Raw genomic sequence first — 22,550 nt, forward strand, 5'->3', positions numbered from 1 at the left:
GTAATAGGCAGGAAGCAGCTGTAAGCTAAATTCTGTTCACATCTGCACTGACAATTTATGACAGGCTCAGATAACTTCTGCATTTCAATTTCTGATTTTCCTTTACGTATTTTCTCCACACAGAGAGACCCTAATTGATTTACCTTGGACCTCTATGTATGCACTCCATGTAGCTTCGCCACTTGGGGTTGAAGCGATGCAGGTGTACCGACCAGTGTCGCCCAGCTGGGTGGGAAGAGAGAAGAATAAATATTTGAAACAATCAGGCACTCAGCGGGCTAGAAAAGTAATTACAGCTCTCTATGTTCCCCCATGAATATGGATAGACGTTATTAGGCTGCAAAAACTTCAAACCAGAAACTTCTTCCATTACAAGTTATGATTTTACGTGCCGCAAAATGAAAATGGATACTTATACCTGAGCATTCGTTAAAGAATTGTGAGAGCTGCACATTCTAATTTAATGTTAGCTATTCTGTAATGAACAACGGAAGGTCAACCCTTGTAGCATTTATTCCTTACTCTGCAGAGGTCCTAACAGATCAATTGAGAAGGAACTGAGATGACAAGACCCCATGCAACTGTCAGCCTTCTGCCTAACTAACTCCCAGGGATTTGTCTGGACTGCAGCACCGGAGAACATGTCATCCTCACAACAACGCCAAAATATTGCACAGGGCTTTGTGCATATGGGGTTCCCTGTGTATAAACTTCACTCTACAGCAGACCCAAAAAGGAATCTGGGGCTTTGTGCATATGGGGTTCCCTGTGTTAGTATAAATTTCACTCTACAGCAGACCCAAAAAGGAATCTCCATATGCTATTCTCATCCAGTTCTGAATGTTGGATTATTTGTCCATATGCGACTTAATCGCATTTCAAAAGAGTTTCTTTTTTTTTTTCCCCAAAAAAGAAATGCTATCCTTCTAAGGTCTCAGACTCAACAGATGAGCTGAATGAAAGTGCTCAAAAATCAAAGGTTCAAATTTTAAGCCAGTGTAACTTGTAATTGGTAACAGGGCAACTCTAGGGAGCATAGTAAAGTCATGTATTCAGCCCAATTTGAAAAAATTACTACATTTCAAACCACAGAAAAGATAGCAGAGAATAGCCAGTATGCTAAAAATTAACAACATTTTAAAACATTTTACAGTGTGTGAGGCGTGACCAGCTCTATTGACCAGGTACTTGCTATAATTCCCTCAGGAAGCCAGGTATTTGACAGGTGGTTAACCATTTTAACTGTCAAGTGAATATGTTTAAAATTTAAAAACTGTTTTGAAAAAGCTGTGTAAATGGCTCTATTACTGCAGTATGCTAAATAAAGGTTTTCTTTATAAACATTTGAAATAATTAGATCATTTTAATCTATTAGTGCTAAAGCCCAAATAATTTAAGGATTCATCTTACTGAAATACAAGTTTTGCTTTCCCCTTCATGTTTTAAGTACCAAATAACTCCCTTAATTAATTCCTCTTAAAAGTATTTCTGCTTATGAAATCTGAAATAATGTGCCCTAGGCAGAATAAGCCAAGGTGTTAAGCATAAAGAATGAACTATCTGAAAGCATGAAGTATCAAATATTTTAATACAGTTATTTAACATTTCATTAATTCTAAATGTAGGATTTAGAATCAAAAGTGCCCGGAGGTGAAAAAAAACTAAGTGAAGCAAACAACAAGAAAACCTGTTTGCCAGTTCAAGCTACCTTGGCGTATCGGATCTGTAATGCTCCTGTCTCCAACTGCTTGATGCGAGAGTCCTGGGTAGAAATGAGGATCCCATCCTTTTTCCAGAGAATAGTGGGCATTAAAGTGCCCGTGGCCACACAGTTCAGTACTAAAGTACCATCTACGGCTACAGTCTGATTCACAGGACCCTGCCGAATGACAGGGGGAGGTCGGTCTGCAATCACTGCCAGAAGAAACAACAGGAAAGGGATTTCTGCAACTGGAAGCAATTTTCTAATCATCTAAGCAACAGCAGTTGCTTGAGGCTTTGAAACAAACTAAAGGTAATTAAACAAGTAATTAAAGTTGGAGGCACGCATTATTCAGGGCAGGGTGCATTATAATGGTGCAGAATTTTACAGAATTTTAAAATAATACACAACACAGTATTTTCAGAAAGTAAAGAAGCATTACATATTACATAGCAGTATTGCATTCTAGGCATTCTCTGATTCAAATGTCTTTATGAAGTGGTAATGTAATGAGAAAGGACTTCCCAAATTCTTTGCAAGGCACAGATTTCATCTTGTTCATCTTCTACCATGTAGCAGGCCTGTACCACAGAATTCAGACTTCCAGCATTCAAAGAGAGAGAAAATGGAAGTAGGCAGGCAGGGAATAACCTGGCAAATACGCATTTCTTAAAAAAATTTTGTTTACCATCTTGGTGCTGTCTCCTGATTGGGAGATCCCAAGGAGTAGGGTAAACTAAACACAAAGCTAATGAATAGGGCCATCTTAAAAATTTTCAAGTAATATTTTCCCAGTAGTGTCTGAGTTTTACTTTTATGATGACTTAATCTGTCAATATGACTTCAAAGTCATGAAAAGAATCCCACAACATGTTTGCATCAATTCTAATGCATCTTTCACACAATGAAAATTAAATGTTATCGATGGGTTATTTAATAACTGTGCACATAAAGGTATAAAGCAGTCTCATTCTTCACACAAGAAAAGAATGATTGTCTACACGAGGTTTTTTTTTTCCATTATCCAACGGATAGTCAAAAAAAAAGGTAAAAGCTATCTGATTGTGTTTCAGTGACCTCCTCTACCTGTATCATGCATGGACTGATCATCTGAAAATAGCCACAACTTTAAATAACATAAATTTGTTCAGTACTATCATGGGGACTCATGTAATTTAAAAACTGGTTTGGTAGCTGAAATATAAACCTGAAGTTCTGATAATTTGTGAACATCAGATATTTCTAAATCACTTCTCATAACAACAGACAGGGTGTTAGTACTGCTTTTTTTGGCTAAATTCCAACTCCCGTAATTTCATTTGCATGTTCAAATGACACTCTGTGTTTTCAACTGCATAATTTATCCTTTGCTTCTTGTCCCAACCTGTTGTAATGAACTGCAATGCACTGTGAGGCCATTAGTACCTTTCTCTGCAGAGACAGTCAAAATAAGCTCAGGGTTTGTATTTGAGAAGTTTTGTAAAGAGCTCTGCAGTTGTCAGTGGTAAGAGGCTGACTGATCTGTGCTCTACAGGAGAAATCTAACATCACTGAAATCCATGCCTACTTTAACCACCACTGAAGTTGATGGCATACTCTATTACCTTCAGGAATACTAGGGTATCATTCTGCATATCCTGCCTTCACTTATAAAAATACCAAAAAATAGTGTCCCAAGACATTATACAAAACAACTACCCATCAGATCAATGCAGAGCATATAGCCATAGTAAAGGAAATATATTTAAATTAATTTTATTTTTTTCCAAGTTCAGATAGCATAATTTATTAACAAAAAAACTACCAGATTTTCTTATTTTCCTTTTAAAATTTATTTCTCATCCTCACACAGCCTTCTCTCCAGTGCAAAATGTGTAAAAGTGGATTAAGAAACGTGGCTTACCACTTGTGAGAAAACAGAAAGGATACAGTCTTATTCCTCTGAACAATCTCAATACAGTGGGTGTAGATAAACAATTTTATTTTCCAGGTTCAATGCATGTTTCTAGTATTCCATTATTTCTGTGTTTTCTATAGGGCAAAGACCTAGTTTATGGAAACTCTTCTCAGACAACAGCTTTCTTCCCTTCAAAGTCCTCCACAGACTTACCCATTTTTCCATAAGTGCTAAGACTATTATTTTTCCTGTGTATCCTTGCTATTAAAAATATGAAGTATTTCTCAAAATTGGCAAACTGGCCTCACATCAGCATATATTACTGTTTGCAGTCATGTTCCCTGTAGCTTTTTCATCTTAATCTTTTCCTAACTGCTCCTAAAAAGGAATGTATAATTATATTCATTTGTATGTTATTTTACTGACTTCCATACGGGTCGAGGTTTTTTTCTTGCTATACTGCATTATTAAAAAACAGAGGACAAACAGGTAGATGGAGATGCTAAGCAAACAGACACACAATAGTAGGAACACACACAATAAAAGACAGGGTAGCAAGCAATCTGAAAGTAAACTAAATCTAGTGAGGGAAGCTAAAAAATAGCCAGACAAATTAAGAGATCAGACAAAAATCCATAAACCGAAGCATACTTACTAAATACAAAATGGAAATATAGTGTTACTTGATATCCAACATTTTAAAACCCTGACAGAGATGGCCAAAACAGGATTTTAATGTTCAAAGACACATGCAATCTGCATTAATACAAAGCAGATTTCAAAGTAGAGTCATATCAACCCACTGCTGCCTTCAAATAAAAATAAAAATTTGGAAAATTAAAAATAAAGGATCATTACCATCAGTAACTTCCAAGTAGGCTTTTGTTATGATACTTCCTGCAACGTTTAAAGTCTGGCATATATAGTATCCAACATCAGATCTCTGGACATTGGTGATAGTGAGGTCTCCTGTCTGGGAAACTGAAAATCTGCTGGATGACTGAGGGGGCTGGTATGAGAAAAGCAGATTCTACAAGATGTAAAGGAAAGAAAGTGGGGGGAAAAAAAGTGTTAAATAAATTCAAATATCAATAATCTTAACTTCAATACATCTAAACAAATTATTTTTTTTACATTATACTTAAAACATTCTGCTCTTCATATAATAAGCATGTCCACACCACAATGGGAATAGCTTTTATAGGATATTTTGTGATTAAATAGATGCAGATATGTACATATGACTGTGTAAGTCTTTTGGAATTGCTCTAACACCCTCTATGGTCAATGCTGGGCTTTACACAAAGTTTAATAGGCACTAGCAAAGATGTGATATTTACAGATACCATAATGGTGCAAGCAACTGTGGTGAACCTAAGTAATTTGTTTTAACCGCCTTTTTTAGAACTTACTCCAGGGCATACTATTTATTTCATTTCAATGCAGATGTTGGTTCACTTATTTGTATTTTAACTTCTACCTTCCTAAGAATAGAGCAGTTTTTAAAAAGAGATGCTGCTTACATCTCTCTAATCATAGTGTTTGTGTTCTATAACGAGTCTTACAATAGAAAATGAAATCCTATGCCAGTTTCTACTTAGACAGTTTTGGTATGAAGTACATAGTATTTACCAACAGTGGTCAAAAACCAGAACTGCAATCAAAATAATACAAGTCCTTTGCACTAAAGGAAATTTTGAATTTCTTCCTCTGGATGAACAATTTGTCAATGAGAATACTTTAAGGTCACAGAGGCTATTTTTTAATCTCTCTTTTTTGCCTAGCTGCATTTTGCATTTCCAAAAATCATCCAAAGGAATGAGACACAACATCCTCTACTTCAGTATTAGCAAACCCTATCCATTGACCTCCTCCTCCAGTTCCCTCAATCATCACAAGTGGTTACCACTCTGCAGAGTCAAAAAGGAGCCAGAAAAATTATGTACTAGACAATATTTGGCAAAAAAGAAAAAAACCAACAGGTCACACAAAATTACAAACATAATATACTGTATACTTACACCATTGAAGATTATAATCTACATCTGGTTAGCAGTCTAGTTGTAGTTAGGTATTTAGACATAAATGTTGCAAATGGAGTAAAGAAGCCAATCTCAAGCATTCTCAATTTCTCTGGCCTATTGTTTTGTAACACAAAGAACCCTGTCATATGCTATTACACCATTCATTCCTTCATTCACAGGAAAACCAGAATCCCATATTCCTTCTTTCCTTCCAATAAAGAATACTTTGTGTCACATCCTTCCTTCAAAAGATGTCTCTGAAAGAAAACTGTGATTCTTTTGCTGTGCTATATTGTGTTTCACCCACCGGCTTTCAAGATCCTTTACAAAGAAGCTGAAAATATTTTTCCCTCCCATTCAAATAAGGAAGCTGGGAGGAAAAAAAAATGACCTATTCAGGTATGACCTGTCAGCCAACTGACTGAGGGGGAAAGTGGATCTCCTTCGCCCCAAACCAGAGTCCCACCCAAGCAGGGATGCAGATCAACAGAGCAAATGGCTTCCTTTGCCAGATGCACACAAACGCACGGCAAACTGAGAGCTGCACCATAAACCCAGAGCCAAGCTTTATGAAAATTCAGGAGTGTTTGGGAGGTCTAATGTACTTCAGCATTAGTCATCTCTTCATCTCTTAAAAGTTCTCCCTGTTAGGTGAAAAAGATTTTCATAGTAGTGAAACGCGGAATGTTTCTAGTTGTTTCATAGATTTTTTACATTCATGGAGAAAATGGGAGATTGAGCTAAACACAGATATCCTCTCTAAGTAAGGCTGACATCTCCTAGCATTCATGTGACTTAGAAGCAAAGAAGAGCTGTAGACCTATTTTCCACATCTTTAAAACAATAATTAAAATATATTTCTGTCATCTGACATCATCTCTTCAAGAAACTCCCAAGAAGAAGGGATAGAAAGGCTGTTTTACCTGACTGCCCTCTCTCCGCCAAAAGATGGCTGGCTGAGGGTTTCCAGTTGCTTCACACTGGAAAGTCACCGTTCTCCCCAGTGCAGCCACCTGATCTCGAGGCTTTACAACAAACTGTGGAGGCTCTGAAAGGAAAATACCGAAAAAAAAAATTAAATCACACTACTATCAGAAGAAGTTAGCCTATTTGAAAGCACAATTTGCTTAGTGGCATTAAATGGTGTAAAACAGAATAGTTAAGTTTTCAGGAGAGGCAGCACAAAGACACATCAGTCTCTAACACCCACAGCTTCAGCATCACTCAGATCATCTCTTCTGTTGCTGGACATCAATTAAAACTCTGTGCATTATGTGCTTTTATTACTGACCACTTCTGCAAAGTAAGTGCCACTGACTTAATGAGACAACTTGCAGAGCAGTGATCACCAATATGAACAAATTTGTTACAATTTGGGTTTTAGAGGAGGAGTAAAACCATAAATCAGAATGGAGAAATCTCTGAAGGACAACTGGCCCACAGGCCACACTTTGTCAAGGGCTGCAATAAACACTGTTAACTATGATTTCAGGCTTACATGCACAAAAGTCATCACGTTTGCTTTAGGAAAGCTGAGGAGAGAAAACGGCTTTAATTGCTTATATAAGAGACTTTTGATGCAGTCAAGGTCTCAAAAAAATTTCAAGTCAAAAGCCCCAGAAATACGTTCGAACAAATTATAACCATTTAAAATCTTCAGTCCAATTACTGAAGAGGAATGAATTTAAAGGAACAGCAGAGCTAAATGTCTTCCTCATTTACATAGGCAAGGGCATGTTCAAACAAAATATATATGCAAATGAAGGCAAATTTGAAACATCTGCTCAGCCTAACATTATAAATACTGCCAGCATTGTCCAAACTGTTTGATTTATACAGACTTCAACAGCCCTTTCATCCAGGAGTAAATAGAATGTCAAAAATCATGTCAGTCACATTTAAAAAAAAAAAAATCAGCTCAGACGACAGCATTAGATATCTTGATGGGGCTAGCACAGAAAAAAACCTTGCCTGTTTTATAGGCTGTTAACTTTCACTCCTTGAAAAATGTGCATTAAATGAAAGTCCAATTCCTTCTGATCATCTGTCCAAAACTAATTATGCTCTCCCTCTTCTTTGGGTTGAGAATAAAGGGGATGTTTTGAATCTGACTTTAATAACTCAAATGTTTTTGGTGTGGGTGTTTGTTTTTGTTTTTTTTTCCTTCTAAACATTCTGTATTTAAAAGAATTTCCTTCAAAAAGAATGTGAATCATATAATTTAAAGATATCACTCAATGTGTTTTATAAACATGAAGTAATTGTGGCTTTATCTAGAATTAATTCAATAGCACTTGAAGTCCTTTCTAAAACAATTGCTTTTGGTGTTCCTGTGGGCCAATACTTTCAGTTATCTGCTCCTCCTGCCTTGTGTCTCTGCTCCCTATTGAGTTCATACTAGAATATACTCTTCCTACAACCCTCTTGCTTTGGGAGGAATTTTTAAAGCCCAACCTATTATTATTTATGTCTGGATGCAAATGCCACCTTTCCTAGAATTTCTTGAGATAAGAAACTATCCAAAGTGGTCAGATTGACCTACAGCAATTAGCAGACTTCAAAACGTTTAGCTTTGAAATGTTCAATCAATACCTTGGAAGAAGACATGGGAAGACTTTGACATGACAGCATGTTTAATTTAGAACGGAAGGTGAAACTGTTGTGGGTTTGCCACAGGGTTGTAAGGTATGATGGGGAAAATGGAGATGAGGGTGAAGCACCTTTGTTATGCTGTTGGATTGTAATAACGAGAATAAATTTAGCATATAGCGAAATTCAGGGCTCGGCTGGTTCTGTACTAGGCTGTGACACAACACCACACAACAAAGAATGGAGGGTTTCTAAATCCTGCGCTAGTGCATACGATTTATAAAGTTTCAGACTTTTTTGAACTTGAGAGTGGGTACAGCTATAAAGACAGGAAAATGGTTTGGACCACTGGAGAAATAGCTGAATGCTTGTGATTCTAGTACCTGAAGATGACCATTCAGGGACTACTGAAAACAAAAAATGAGGAAAATTCAGTTTTTCAGGTAACCATCATAGAATTTATAAAATGTAGGCATAGGTATACATTTCTCTAGATATTATTCTAAATATGTATTTTGTATGTATATTATTCTCTCTACATACGCATATTATGCACACATGTGTTATTCTAAATCTATTGCCGTTAAGGTAAACAATAAAAAACCCTATTAGCTTCAATGTCAGAAGAATTAAAACAGGGTTAAGTGAAACTTTGTTATTAAATTCCATTCAATGTTCACCATACTGGAAACACTTTCAGTTTGTTTTTTTTTTTAACTTCAGGTTGCTTCACACCTTAGGTGACATATGTGTGGTATGTGATGTATATATTCTAAAAGATGCTGAAATAATAATCCACTTAAGGAAAGAACAACTTCTGTCTTTGAGACCTTTAAAACAAAAATATTTTTTTATAGAACACTTTGACTTTCAATTAATGCAGTCACTGAAGAAAGAAGACATTGGGATTTAACTCGTTACATCATGTAAAAACAGACACAAAGTTAGCAACCCATTACCTTTCTCTTGCCATTAAGTTACCCATACTTCATGCAGAATTTATTCTGTGCGATGTGTCTTGTCAATAACAAGTAAAAGATGGGAGCTGACTGGTTGAAGGACATGGAAGGGGATGGATGGGAAGGGGAGGAGAAGTTCCCGTCACAGTGATACGATGACTAGAAGATGGCGAATAAAATTTCAACTTACCAGACACAACTAAAAACAAAAACAAAACAAAAAGAAAACATGGAATAAATAAAATTGAATAGACATGAAACAAAGCAAAGAATAAAGCAAAACTAAAAAAAATAAATAAAAAGGACCTTTGGTAAGGACCTTAGAAAGCACACACATATTCTGATATATGAAAAATAGGTTTAGGATGTTGAACTACATATTTTTCATCTGATTTTTAAGCACAAGTCTCTATCAAATGCTGAAAGCAGGCTGTAGAGGAAAACGGGTAACAGACTGAAATAATGGTCAGACAACCTGGGTTCTACTCCAAGCCTTTCCAATGAACTGTTGTGTAACCTTGAGTAAAATTTTTTTTCACAGTATAATTATTTCTCTGCACCAAGAGCTTTCCATGGTAAAATTAACTTGAAATCTCCAGCAAATATCAATCTACAACACTGCTGAAATGGAAGAATGACATTTACACCCTTTCTAAAGCATCCAAACATCTACAAATGGAAAATACTTTTTTGAAGTTAACAGCTATTACAAAGGAAGTTTATTAAAAAATTAATAATATGCTGAGGCATTTAGCCCACACACCGATCTCTCTAGTATAAGATCGCTGTATCAAGGTCATAATGCTCACTATTAAACTGCAAATGCAAACTAAACCACAATTAAAATGAATTTGAAAAGATTCTTAACCTTTTTCTCTCCCCCCACTCAACTTCACTAAAATATTCAAAACCAGAGATCTATTTCAAAATATTAGATTTTTCAAAAGAAATTCTCAGTGGTAAATTATCTAATATTAACTTATCTTTCAACCATAGTTGAATATTTTCATTAACTTTGAAATGGCACAGACTTTGCAGGCTCACTTTGCTTATAAAAGAAAGGCATATTAGAAAGCATTCCAACCACGTATCACTAGCTGAAAGAACAGACTGAAAATAAAAATGTAAAAATCATGCGTTTTGAAAATATACCCTGATAGTGACAAAAAAGTCAAACAAAAAGGGCAGTTGGTATAAAATAATTACAGTAGGAGTCTAAAAATACATATTTTTTAAATGAACGTTACACATACCAAGCCCTTCAAATACTTTGGTCTTATCACTTTATGTTGAGAGTAAAGCAACTATTGTTCAGCAGGGTATTTTGTATCGAGTAGGATAAGTACCTGCAATACACCGTTCTCTGATAAAACACATGGAAGAAACTAATTTAAATACCCAGTCTGCCAACATTTATTATGTATGAGGAATACTGGCTTACTGTTCAAATAAATACAGAGGACTCCAGGTGTATTATGAAAATGAACCAGAAAGAGAATCAGATATAATATTGGAATTTGGAACATGTTGAAGCCAAGAAGCTGCAACTCAATGCGCCAAAATCAGATCGTATAAAGAATCTGGGGTTTAAGTTATTAGATACAATTTTTTAGAAAATTATCCCAAACACAGGAAGTTGAAATTGCCATTTTTCAAAGATTTGTCTCAATTTTAAGGAAGTATTCTGGATGTACATTAGCCTTCTTTAAATGGGTTCAGGATTTCTCAAAGAAAATCAGCGTGCTTTATCCAGCTCAGATTATCTGCAAGTCTATGATTTGTAAGAGGAGTGGCCAAGAAATGATGCACAAGAATTCCTGAGAGAAATATGCTCGTCCCCAAGACTCAGCTCCTAGCTACTCTTGATCATGCGTAAGTATATTTATTACCCAGTAATCACTCCTTTTTAACTGAAAAGCTCTCTACTAAACTTGCAATTACAGTCTAGCCTGCTCTGGAATTAGAAATACTCTCCATAAAACACAACTCACATTCTACATGAAAAAACCTGATAAGAGACTTAATGGGATGCAATTCTTTCATAGAGGAAATAACTCTGAATTACCAATTTTCTATTACTCGAGCAGTGCCAAAAAGAGAAAAGTTCAGCCTTCTGGGTACCAATGCAAAGGTGCCTAAGCCCTCTACTGAAAGCTCACTAGAAAATTTCTAACAGATAGAAATCTGTCTTTGTTGCTCAATTACGTTCCTACAAATTAAATTAACTTGTAAGTGCTGAATTTCCATTTCTCTTTCTACCAGGCGGTTTTGTTATTGTAGGTCAAAAATAACCCTGTCAAGAAAACGTATTCTTTTGCCCACCTGTAAAAACAGAGGGGATACTGATACACGAAAATAAACCCCTGTAGAAACACGGTATCCCATTGGTCACAAATCTGTGGCAAGGGCAAAGGCTGAAATTTCATAGAAAAATTTAAACAGTTCTGTCAGAGGGACATCATGTGGTTTAAAAGAACAACAATAATTGCAACAGCTACAACAAAGATCACTTTCTTAGTTTGATTTACATCCTATTGATATCTAAGGTTACTAAAATTGAGAAGTAAAGAGATTTTCCTCTATTACGGCACATTTTATTTGACAACACTTTCAATTATAAAGTAAATTAATTTTCCCTGTGTTAATCATGGCTTTTCACATGGCAATTAGGGGGAACAACCTGTTTGTAAAGACAGGAAGTTAGCATGTAAAACCACAAATACCAGAGGAATAATATTTTTGCCTTTCAAATAATTTCCTTGACATGTGAGGTTTTTCAGGGAAGACATGTCCAGTTACTGAACAAAAAACAAAAGAAAAGTGGTTTCCAGACTAGTGACATGATCTTTTAATGCCTTATTCTTGCCAGCAATCCTATCAACCTCACTGGGACTATTGGTATCATTAAATCCACTCACAGGAGTAGGAATTTGCAGTTTTAGGACTTAAACTACAGGCTAGTATAGTTGCCAGATGTTAATGGAGCAACTATTGTATTTGACAGATGTAATATTGTAGGGTTATAGGATAATCAGGTTGGAAGCAACCTCGGAAGTGTCTACTAAAACCTCGTGCTCAAGCAGGGTCAGCTGTGGGGTCAGACCAGGTTGCACAGGGCTTGGTCCAGTTGGGTGTTGACAACTTGCAAGGACTAAGGATGCACAGCCTCTTTGGGCAACCTGCTCCACTGCATGACTGTCCCCCCGGTGATGAAATTTCTCCTCATATCCAGCCTCAGTCTCCCTTGTTTCAATTTCAATGCATTGCCTCTTGTCCTCCCACCGCGCACCACTGTCACGAGCCTGGCTCTATTTTACCCACAACTTCCTCGTAGGTACTGGGGGCTGATGTTATGTCGCCCCCCCAAGCCACCTCTCTTCCAAAGTGTGCAAGCACCATTCTCTCAGCCCTTCCTCACACGTACATATGAGACCTCAACAGACTGTGTGTAACACTGACATCTCTAAATAATAATAATAGTCATAATAATTTTGTAATTCTTCTCACAAAGGTAAATGCAAATGCTGATCTATTGTTTATCTATAACTCATTGGTTTCCTCACTTTTAGATTTAAGTGTGACAGGGTTGTGTCTATTTCTTACTCCGATATTGGACAAGCTATATACTTTAAGTACCCACTTTTAAAAAGCTGTGGTAATAATCACCTATCTCAGAGTAGGATTATAGACATTTTCATTCACTTATAAGGTGCATTTGAGATCCTGAGATACAGGGTGGTACTTAACTACTAAACAGTACTTTGTTCTGCATATTAAATACTCAATTATTGTTCTGACTACTACTATTTAAGAACACTTTCCAGGTGCTCAGAAGATATTTTGTTATTCAGCTGACACAAGCTGAATACTTTCGATTGAAGCTCAATGTGTTTCATTTTTGATTATTTAAATAAAAATCTTCACATCTTCAAGGACTGCTTGACGCCTGGTACAAACTATTATAAAGGAAGCAAGAGAGTATAATTCTACACCAGAGAAATGAAACAATCCCAGTCTACAGGCCAGTAATTACATACAACAATCAAGCTCAGATGCTTCTGTATCAACCCTTGGCCGTATGACTAATCTAGGAAATGGCAGTCACAATGAAGTTTAGACTGCTTTCAATTAATTTTGTGATAAATTAATCCCGGTTCAAGTGAAAAATATCAGAGGTTGAATGTGCCTGTAGAAACAAACTGCTAGGAGACAGGATGTGAGCATAAGCCTATGTGCTGGAAGAGACAGCAGAGCTCGACAGCAGGCATTTCTGATGTGGTTGGCCAGGTAGAGACTCGATAGCGTGAGAGGAGAAACTCCAGAGCTAGCAACAGAGACAGCATAGAGACAGTTACACTATCTGTCATGGAGCATTGCAGTTCAACAGAATGCCTGAAACTCAGCTGTTTGTAATCTCGATATGAAATGAGTGGGTGAGAAACCCACTGTTTATAACCTCTGTCTGAAACGAGTGGGTACAGAAAATCTGGGTACTAGAGTTACATGCAGAGGAAATGTGAGTCTGAGTACGTTTAGGAAACTGGTTAAACCCTGACTGCTCACTACATAGAAAAAAATAAAGAAATCCCCAACAATTTTGTTTTCCAATTCCTTCCCTAATTCCAAATAAAAACTCAGCTAAAAAGCTGCCAATCTCTTCTGTTTATAAATATTTTTCATTGTTAAGCCTGCTAAACTCTGAAATACTTTTTACCTTCAAGTATCTGAACAAGGACCATCGAATGCCTTTCTACAACATGACTACTATATATTTATGTTGGTGTTTTGCAAAAGCTATCATTAAGGGAGATAGTTTAAAACAATGTGCCACGTTTCATTTCTTATCTAGTGATTTGTAGGCTATTTGTTCTTATCAAAACAATCTGAAACATTCAATATCCTTGATTGGCTCATCTCTGCAGCCATTTGTGAAAAGTATCACTTTCTACAGAGAAATAAACAAAGGCCAAAATCTCTTGTTCTGAAAAAATATAAAGGCTGCCATTCAGCTGTCTCCTGCCTTCAACCTGAGAAAAATATGGGAAAATAACACCGGGTACATTACAAAAGAATTGGAGTATATTGCTTTTCATCCTCATTGGTTTCTCTTTTCAGCTGTCACTTCTTGAGGTTTAGATACATATATAAATAATTCATATTTTCCCAGATTTTCTGCTAAAACTCACATTCATGTAAAACCAGACTGGGACATCCTTACTCACCATGAAAGCTTTCACAGCATGTAGTCCCAGAGCACGAAGTGTGATACAGTGCAGCACAGACTTCTGAGGAAAGGTCTAACAGTCTGGCGCCAAGAATGCCACAGCCATAGAGTTGAGGCAAAATGTTTACGTGAGATTTTTGATGTTTCAAATCAAAAGTGATGACTTGTAATTCCAAACCCCCAGCAAGCCAGTGATCGTGGTTTATTACTTCTATGACGACTGGAAAAATTCTGTTTTGGATTGCTGCTGCTGTGTCACATAAGCATTTCTTATGTTTAAAAGAACAAGTTAATACAGTAAATTCAAAGTTACCGAAGGCAAGAAGATAGACATCTAACTGATTGAAAAAGAATTGGATTAATTGTTTTCTGTAATGGTACTGTAAGTACAAGAATGAAATCAGGACAGCAAGAAGTTGAGCCTGTATTAGGAAAAACACTTTGGATAGTAAGATCACCCTTAGAAGTAGTGGAAACCTAGAAATCTGTAACGTTTCAGGTTCATGAACAGAAGGGTTAAAAAAGGGAAATTCTCAGTATCAACCAGATACTGTCTTCCTCAACCCACTTCCCAACAAGTTTTTATTTTTAATTTGCATATAATTATTTCTTTTTGTTTACAATTGACCCACGTTCCCTCTTCTGTCTGAATGGCACAGACGTGTCCCGTGCTGGGCAGTAAATTAGGAACAGGCTGGGCAGAGCCTGTGCCCTACACGAAAGGGTGACCCTTGGGGCAGTGGTGAGCTGCCAGCCGCGCTGCTCCCCCTGCATGCACCAGGCTGTGCCCCCAGCCAGCGGCCACCAGGCAGCCACAGCTTGGAAACCTGGTACCCACATCACCATGACACTCACTCTGACCATGCAGGGCAGAATATATTCTCCCAATTTCAGCACAGGACACATACCTGGCAGGCTGGATTTAGTTTACTCCTCCTGATTTGGTACCCAGAGGAAAAGGGCAGGTGCGTGTGTGTACTCAGGAGAGCTAACACGCTCGAGGAGAAAGAGGTCTGATGACAAAAAAAGGCAAGGACCGCTCCTTGGCGCTGACAGTACAAATAAAGCCTTGAAAATGTAATCCCATTTAGAGCTGGCACACACACCAGGGAGAGACACAGGCGAAGATATGGCTTCATAGCACGCACCTAAACATACACGTCACAACATACGTGGTGCGGGCAGTTCAACATCATCAACTCCACAGTCAATTTTAGTGTGCCAACTTAAAGTGCCATGGATTCAAATTCAACAATTCTCCCTCCTGCAGGAAGTAGGAAGGTATCTGGTCTAAGCTCTGTGGCAGAAGCAACAAGCAATTTCTTTCAACAGTTTGTTGTTTTCATTATGGGCATTAAAATGTCACTAAGCTTCTCTATTTTCTTTGATGGCTTAAACTCCACCCTTTGCTGATAAACGGCACAAGATCTATGCATTAACCAAACCTCCTGCTTGGATGCTAATCTGCTTTCAAGAGCTATCGAATGGCATTGACTCCTCATCGACTTCTGGCCATTTTGAGATTTAATTTAGGTCAAGAGGTGTTTCCCTCCTCAACTTTAATTGATGGGGCTGGGCAGTAAAATCTGGCTCTATCTCAGCTGTGTCTCAGCCGTGGAACTATATTATCTTAATGTCTGCTTCACAGCAGGGTACTGAATCTTCCCTTTAAAACATTAAAAAAGTCAAGATGAATGGGCTACACAAGTGTGTGCCTGTGTTTGTATATGTGTGTGTGGGAGGAACCTACTGCAAAAATCTGTGGAAAGAGAACAGTATGTAAAATGTACTGACATGAGGTTTTTTGATTTGCGACTGATTTTGCTGATACTTAGCTACAAAATAAGAAAGTTCATAATCTCTCCTTCTGCGGGAGTTGATGAAGATTTCTATGATAAAAATCAAAAATGTGGAAATAAGACTTTGCAGTGTGGTTTTAAAAGGTAGCGCTTCTCAGGTTAATACATGTAGTAAGCAGTCTATAAATCCTGTAGTCATTGCCTTGAGGTGACAAGAGAAACCTGAATCATGGAGGTTAGAAGACAAAGACAGGGATTTCAGGTCTTCCAGAAGTTGCTTTGGGTTGTCCTAAACCACCCTGTAAACTAAATACAATTTAGAGAGCACACTTAGAAGAAGTCTAATTCCATCGATTTAAAAGCTAGAGTAATGAAGTAAACTGTTGAGTCTTGTTTTCCAAGCTCCTCTTTTCAGAGAAGAGCTGTCTTCCCCTCTATTTAAAAAGAACTGAGGTAATTTTAGGCACTGCTACAATCTAAGTAGTCGTGGCTACAAATATTTATACTAAAGCCTTTTAAAAGAGTGAAAAAGATAGATGAATTCTAAATAAGCTGTGCAGAAGTACAAGAAGATTATGATAGTTGCTTACTATTCGAAGAATTCTTGAGATCTTTCTACCGTATTTTTTGATTTACAGTAAAAGATAGTAGAGCTGAAAAGGAAACGGAGTGGGATTTGTTTCCCAGCTGTTTATGATAACAGTTTTCTTCTTGGAAAGAACTACTTGAAATCCATAGCAACCTTCTTATAATAAGTTGAAGCTATTTGTGAAAAGTGGCCAAAGCTCCATGATCAACGGATGCCAAACACACACTGTAAATGGAGGGACAATAAATCTCTACAGTGCAGTAACTTTTGATCATTAAGAATTGTTATTTTGGGCATGCAATACTCAGTAACTAAGACTGTCAACTGAAACAGATACATTTCAAAAGAAATCTGGACTTCTTTTTATGGGGACATCACACCCTCACATAGAGACAACCCAAGTATACATATGGGACACTAATACCTGGACTTACTTTTAATAATATTAACAGGAAGGTAACCATGACATATTAAATTTTAATTATAGGTAGCAAAAAAACCAACATATAAGAATTCTGTGCAAGATGGAATTATCCATCAGATACTGAGAATTTTTACTGTGCTGGAGATAGAAAAGGGAACAAGCTGCTTAAGAAAATAAACACGATGTGCAAAAATAAAATAAAATAAAAATCAGACACTAGTCTGATTTGCATATAGTGAAGCAGTGGTTCACCTCTGCCAAAAGGCAATAATGCTCTAAAAAATTGCTGGTAGTCTGAACCAAAAGTGTTGCTGCAGCTATGATGGTCTAGGAATATTAGCAAATACGTTTTGAGATTTAGTCTTCAGTCAGGTTAGTTATACTCTTCAAGGAAAAAAATCTGACAAGACCTGAGCATCCAAAAACTCTGAAGGAAGAGGTACAGAAAAGACCATCAGATCTTGCTAGTGGAAGACTGGACCACAGTAGAACTCTCAGGTGACTTCTTCCTCTGTACTGAGACCCAAGTATCAATATGCTACCTTAACGATGTCAAAAGCGAGAGCGACTGCTTAATTTGAGGAGATGCAAGCCCTACTCTCGTTATGCCACTGAACGATGCAGAGAACACTTCAATGCTGTGTTTAGAGAGCATAAGGCATTTATGAGAACAAGACAAGCAACCTGATGTCCATCCAAACAGCTTTGGTTTTTTGCTTCTCCATCATCTCATCCTATACCATAGAAATGGTATAAAAGTGGGAAAAAAACCCAAATCACCTCAGACCTCAGGAATTAACGTGTGGTCATAGGGACAAGAGGAGCATGCAGATACCTCCTGCAGCAAATAATGTGAGTGTACTTGATATGTAGTAGTTTAATCTGAAGAAGCTCCATTTTTCTTGCACTGGAAGATCCTGCTCCTGAGCCTACTAGGTGATCTAGTTCATGGATAAAGACTGCAAGATACCTTATTACCAGTTCTTCAGTGCTTTTCAGCACCTAACAACAAAACACTTCAGTGTTCAAACAAAACATAATTCATAGTAACAAATGGTACTCAAAACGGCTTATCAAAATAATGTTTGAATGCACTGCTATTTTAAGTCAGCATTTTTTTGGTAAAGAACCAGTTCAGAGATGACTGATTTTAATGATGCATGTAAACTAACAAAAATAACAGAGTGCACTGTAATCACTGTATAGTCCTTATGAAAATTGCACTCAGGCTATATACAAGGCAAAAATGAGGTGTGTATTACCTTTTTATGGATGTTTAGCATAATTTAATAAAGCCTAAGCTTATTTCAAAATGAACATATAGCAGAAGTACTATTTACTGTTTAATGAACAGCCAATGAAAATTATTATTCCTTGTACTCTATTTAATTTTATACATAAAACCAAAAATCTGCAAACTCAACAACTTGTAGTAAAATTCTACTTTGTCTATTCCGAAGACAGAATTATTGAAATGTTATCTTTAGAACAGCAGTCACAAAATAAAGTCTGCAACAGTGAAGCCTGATACAAAACCAATTGATTTTTTCCTAGCCATGGGACTTAGGAAATTGCAGGCACTAGAAAACAGCCTTCAGATTTTCTTTGCTACTTTTTAATTGAGTGCTGAATTATGCTACACAAATCAACTTTCTTCAGTTCTCTGCAGTGAGTGATTAAGACCTTAGAGTTTTTAAGAACTTTACTGTAAATAAAAGCCTTTCAGCAGGAGAAAGCCTCTAGCTTCAACTTATTTTTGTAGCAATGTCTCTCCAAATTATTTGGACTCATGTTCTACTTGCTCAGAGACATCTGTCTCGAGTCCTTGCTCCAAAGTACTACAATGCAGGAAGGAATCTCAAAAGTTTTTAAGTGTTATTTCCCTGTAAGCAATTGCTATCACATTGTTGTGAGACTCTATGTAAAAAAATAAAGCTCCATTAAAAAACTTTAAAAATATTTATTTATTAAAATAAGTTAAATGGATTTGAAGCAACTATAAATCACGTTACTTTTTTTTAAATTTCACTGAAATATTTCCTGATTCCTTCTTTTACCGTATTTTGGAAATGCTTCAGGAATCTTAGTGTTCATCACTTGCATCAGTAGAACAAGCACCTTCAGGGCACTAATCTCTTCAGATAGTTTCCTCAGTTCCTTCTGATTAACTTTTAAGATTTATATTCTTTCACCAGAAATAGGTGGTAGTCAAACTCCTCAGATCCTTGATAGAAATCTGAAGTGCTGTCATAGTTTACAGCAGTCATTAAGGGGGATGTATCTTTAAACTACACAAATCACATGAGATGGTTTCTCTCATTCATCCTGCCAAAAGTTCACTAACGAATTCTGAAGTTCATAGGACAACCAGTATTCTTCCTTCCTCTTTCATGGGGACTGGAGAGAGAATATGGCATAAAATAAATTTTTTCAAAAGGAGCAATACTGACTTAAGGAGACACCGTGTAGACAAGATCAGATTTAAATCCAAATCCTAGTTTTAAAATTCAAGTGGTTAAATTCACCCATGATACTATGAGGCGTTCACTGTGATGCATAATAACCACCATATATCTCAACAACATTTTTGTAATCCCATAAAAATCTGAATTTTGGTTTTTTGTTGCTTTTTGGTTTGTTTTATGTTGTTGTTGTTGTTTTTGTTGTTTTTTTTTTTATTTTTATTTTGATATAGGTAGCTCAGATACCTATAAAGCAATTACATTTACAGCCAATTTATAATGTGTACCAATTTACGTGGTATCTGACAGATAAAAGAGCAAATCCTATTCCTTTTCATTCCGGGTGGTATTCTCAGCCCTAGCCAGAAGCCTTATCAAATGGATGTCTTTTACGGCATGCCTTGAAGCTACTTTGTACAGAAAGGGGGTGAAAGGAAGAGGAAATTCCAGACCTGAAGCATGTGCCACCTTTTCAGATTAAAATTCCTTGTCAGTTGACTAGTGCAGCAAAATCACATCCAGAAGTCACTTCTGAAAAGTCCTGCTCACTATCTACCTTGCAGAAAGCTCTGTTAACCCTAAAATTAATGACATCATAAGCTAAAAAACCTCAATATCAAAGATCACCGCTATAAAATATAAATTGGCCAGAGCAATTTCCACAGGAATTCTTTTTTTTTCTGTGCCAAACTGATAACACTGAATTTATTTAATGCCTTTGAACGGCAAAATTTACATTTCATAGTTCAGTCATTGCTGGTGCACGTTTAGGTGCATATTAGGCAGGGCGCTGGAGCAAGTATTGCAAGCTCCTCCAGAGCCACTGCTTGAGGAAGAAGGGTTAAGAAGAACCCCAGTTTGAGGACTGTTGTTCACTACAAACCTACTGGTGAACGACTGACAGTCACCAACAGCCACAATTTTGGTATTTTTCTTGTGAAGTCCTGAAGTCAACTGACCTACTTGACCTGTTTCTCTTTTAACTCCTGCTGAGTAGCAACTACATCATCATTGCTACAATGGTTCTCGGCCAGCTGCACAGTAGGACTTCCACTGGAGCCATAATTTTTGCTTTTATCAGAGAATAAAGCTTGTTCCAGCATAAACTATAAACTTATTATAAAATTAGGCGTTAAAAAAAGCCTAAGTACTGCAGATGAGAGCAAAGCAAACAGAAGTAGGGGAAAATAGGTAAACCCTTTGGTGTTAGATTTACTTAAAAGCATTTTTATGATTAAATGTGAAATCTGCAGATTCTTGAAGAAGCCCTACTTTTACTTGCATTAATGGTAAAACTCATTCTCTTTTAGAACTGAAGTAGTGAGGCATGCATTTTTGGTAAATTTGTATGTTTTAGGAACATGGGCTTCAATTATATATATAATGATGAAATATATAATATTGCAATTTCTGCAGTCCTGCTTCAAGGCATAAAACTAAGCAAATCACATAAAAGAAATCTCCATGAAAAGATGAAAAGCCTCTTGCATCTCTATATATTTAATACATACACAATAAATATATCCACCTAGCTTAGTTAGAGAAATCTACTCATTTCAGAGATGCACTTTTGGCCACTGTTTCCCTTTTTTGGGGCACATCAACTGCTTGGTAAAATATAACGTGTTGGTAAAATAGAATGTATTCTACTCTGGGCTGCTTCCTGACAGTTTGTATTGACTGAGGTATTCATTTAGTAATTAATCATCTCCTGAATGAAATGCTTCCAGATGTATTTAGCAACATCTCTGGATGCCTTACATCTGCACTACACATTGCTGCAAAATGAAAACAGTGGACTGAGACACTCTAATTTTAGGAAAATGCAAACAACAGCAGGATTACATTTTCTTAACTTTAATTTTCCAAGGAGAAAATAAGATAACTTGAAAAACAATTTCAGGGATGGAAATGCTTTTAAGCTGCAATAGTAAAAGACTAAGTGAAGTGTTCAAACTTCAGAGTCAATACAGAACTCCAAATTTGGTTTAAGAATATTACTGAAATCACAATAAAAATAACAGCATCTGTACCTCATGCAGGAAACACTTATGATCCCCAAAGTTAGGAGTCTGTATAAAGGAAAGTAGTGATTCCAATAACCGGAATATGTGATGCTGGTGCCGTAAGCAGGAAGAACATTAAGATGGAAATGATATTCCCTCTCTTCTTTTGTATTTCCTACAGTCAGCATCCTATTATATATAGATGAACTATCTGAGTTGACAGCTCCTAGTCCACGGACACAGATCGGGCCCTTTTTGCCTAGCTCAGAGGCTGCACTGTGCAGTCTTCCCGAGACAGGGAGCACTGCAGGGCATGCACTGTGCACTCCAACATCTGCTAGATCAAGCAGGGTCAGGGCTGATCTGGAGGTAATAACACGGCCAGGTCCAGGGCAGCTCTCTGCTGAGACACCAGGTTAGCTATTTGCTGCCTTTCATCAACACATCCCTGACACCTAGGTATCTCAATTAGCTCTGCTGTTTCACGCTCCCCCTTTCAATACCCTAGATAACCCTGAAGAGTGTACAACATACACAGGTCAATCACAGCGCTTGAGGCCTGAAAAGTGACGAGTATACAAAAGGATATGTAGTCTTCTTTGCAGTGCCACCAACCCGAAGACCTGAGCAGTGTCCCAAAGAGCCCTCCTTACAGCCCTTTCTGCTGTCTGCCATGTTTCATTCAGTGCCACGGACCCACTCGACAGACACTTGTCGGATGACAACTGCCCCTTTCCTAACACCGACACGCATCTTCTGGGGTTACCATTAACAACTCTCATATTCTTTCTTTGGCATATCATCTGGCACAGCCTGTTGCTGAAATATTGAGGGGCAAACAACCCAAAACACTTACAACCCCCCCCCCCCCCCCC

General features: G+C 37.2%; 1 protein-coding gene across 5 annotated transcripts in view; it reads right to left on the reverse strand.

Moving 5' to 3' along the window:
• ROBO1 (roundabout guidance receptor 1) overlaps nt 1-22,550 on the reverse strand; it is a 736,202-nt gene that overhangs the window by 57,560 nt on the left and 656,092 nt on the right. For 4 of the 5 annotated variants that reach the window (XM_014947371.1, XM_014947372.1, XM_014947369.1 and 1 more), the window contains 5 exons: nt 9,362-9,370; nt 6,547-6,671; nt 4,458-4,629; nt 1,709-1,914; nt 144-225 (listed from right to left, as the gene is read on the reverse strand). In XM_014947371.1, the coding sequence (XP_014802857.1) occupies nt 144-225; nt 1,709-1,914; nt 4,458-4,629; nt 6,547-6,671; nt 9,362-9,370 (594 nt within the window). The remainder of the gene's footprint in view (nt 1-143; nt 226-1,708; nt 1,915-4,457; nt 4,630-6,546; nt 6,672-9,361; nt 9,371-22,550) is intronic. The other variant, XM_014947370.1, reaches the window with a different exon arrangement.

The sequence above is a fragment of the Calidris pugnax genome, unplaced genomic scaffold, assembly GCF_001431845.1.
Source record: "Calidris pugnax isolate Ruff unplaced genomic scaffold, ASM143184v1 scaffold95, whole genome shotgun sequence".
Classification (NCBI taxonomy): Eukaryota; Metazoa; Chordata; class Aves; order Charadriiformes; family Scolopacidae; genus Calidris; species Calidris pugnax.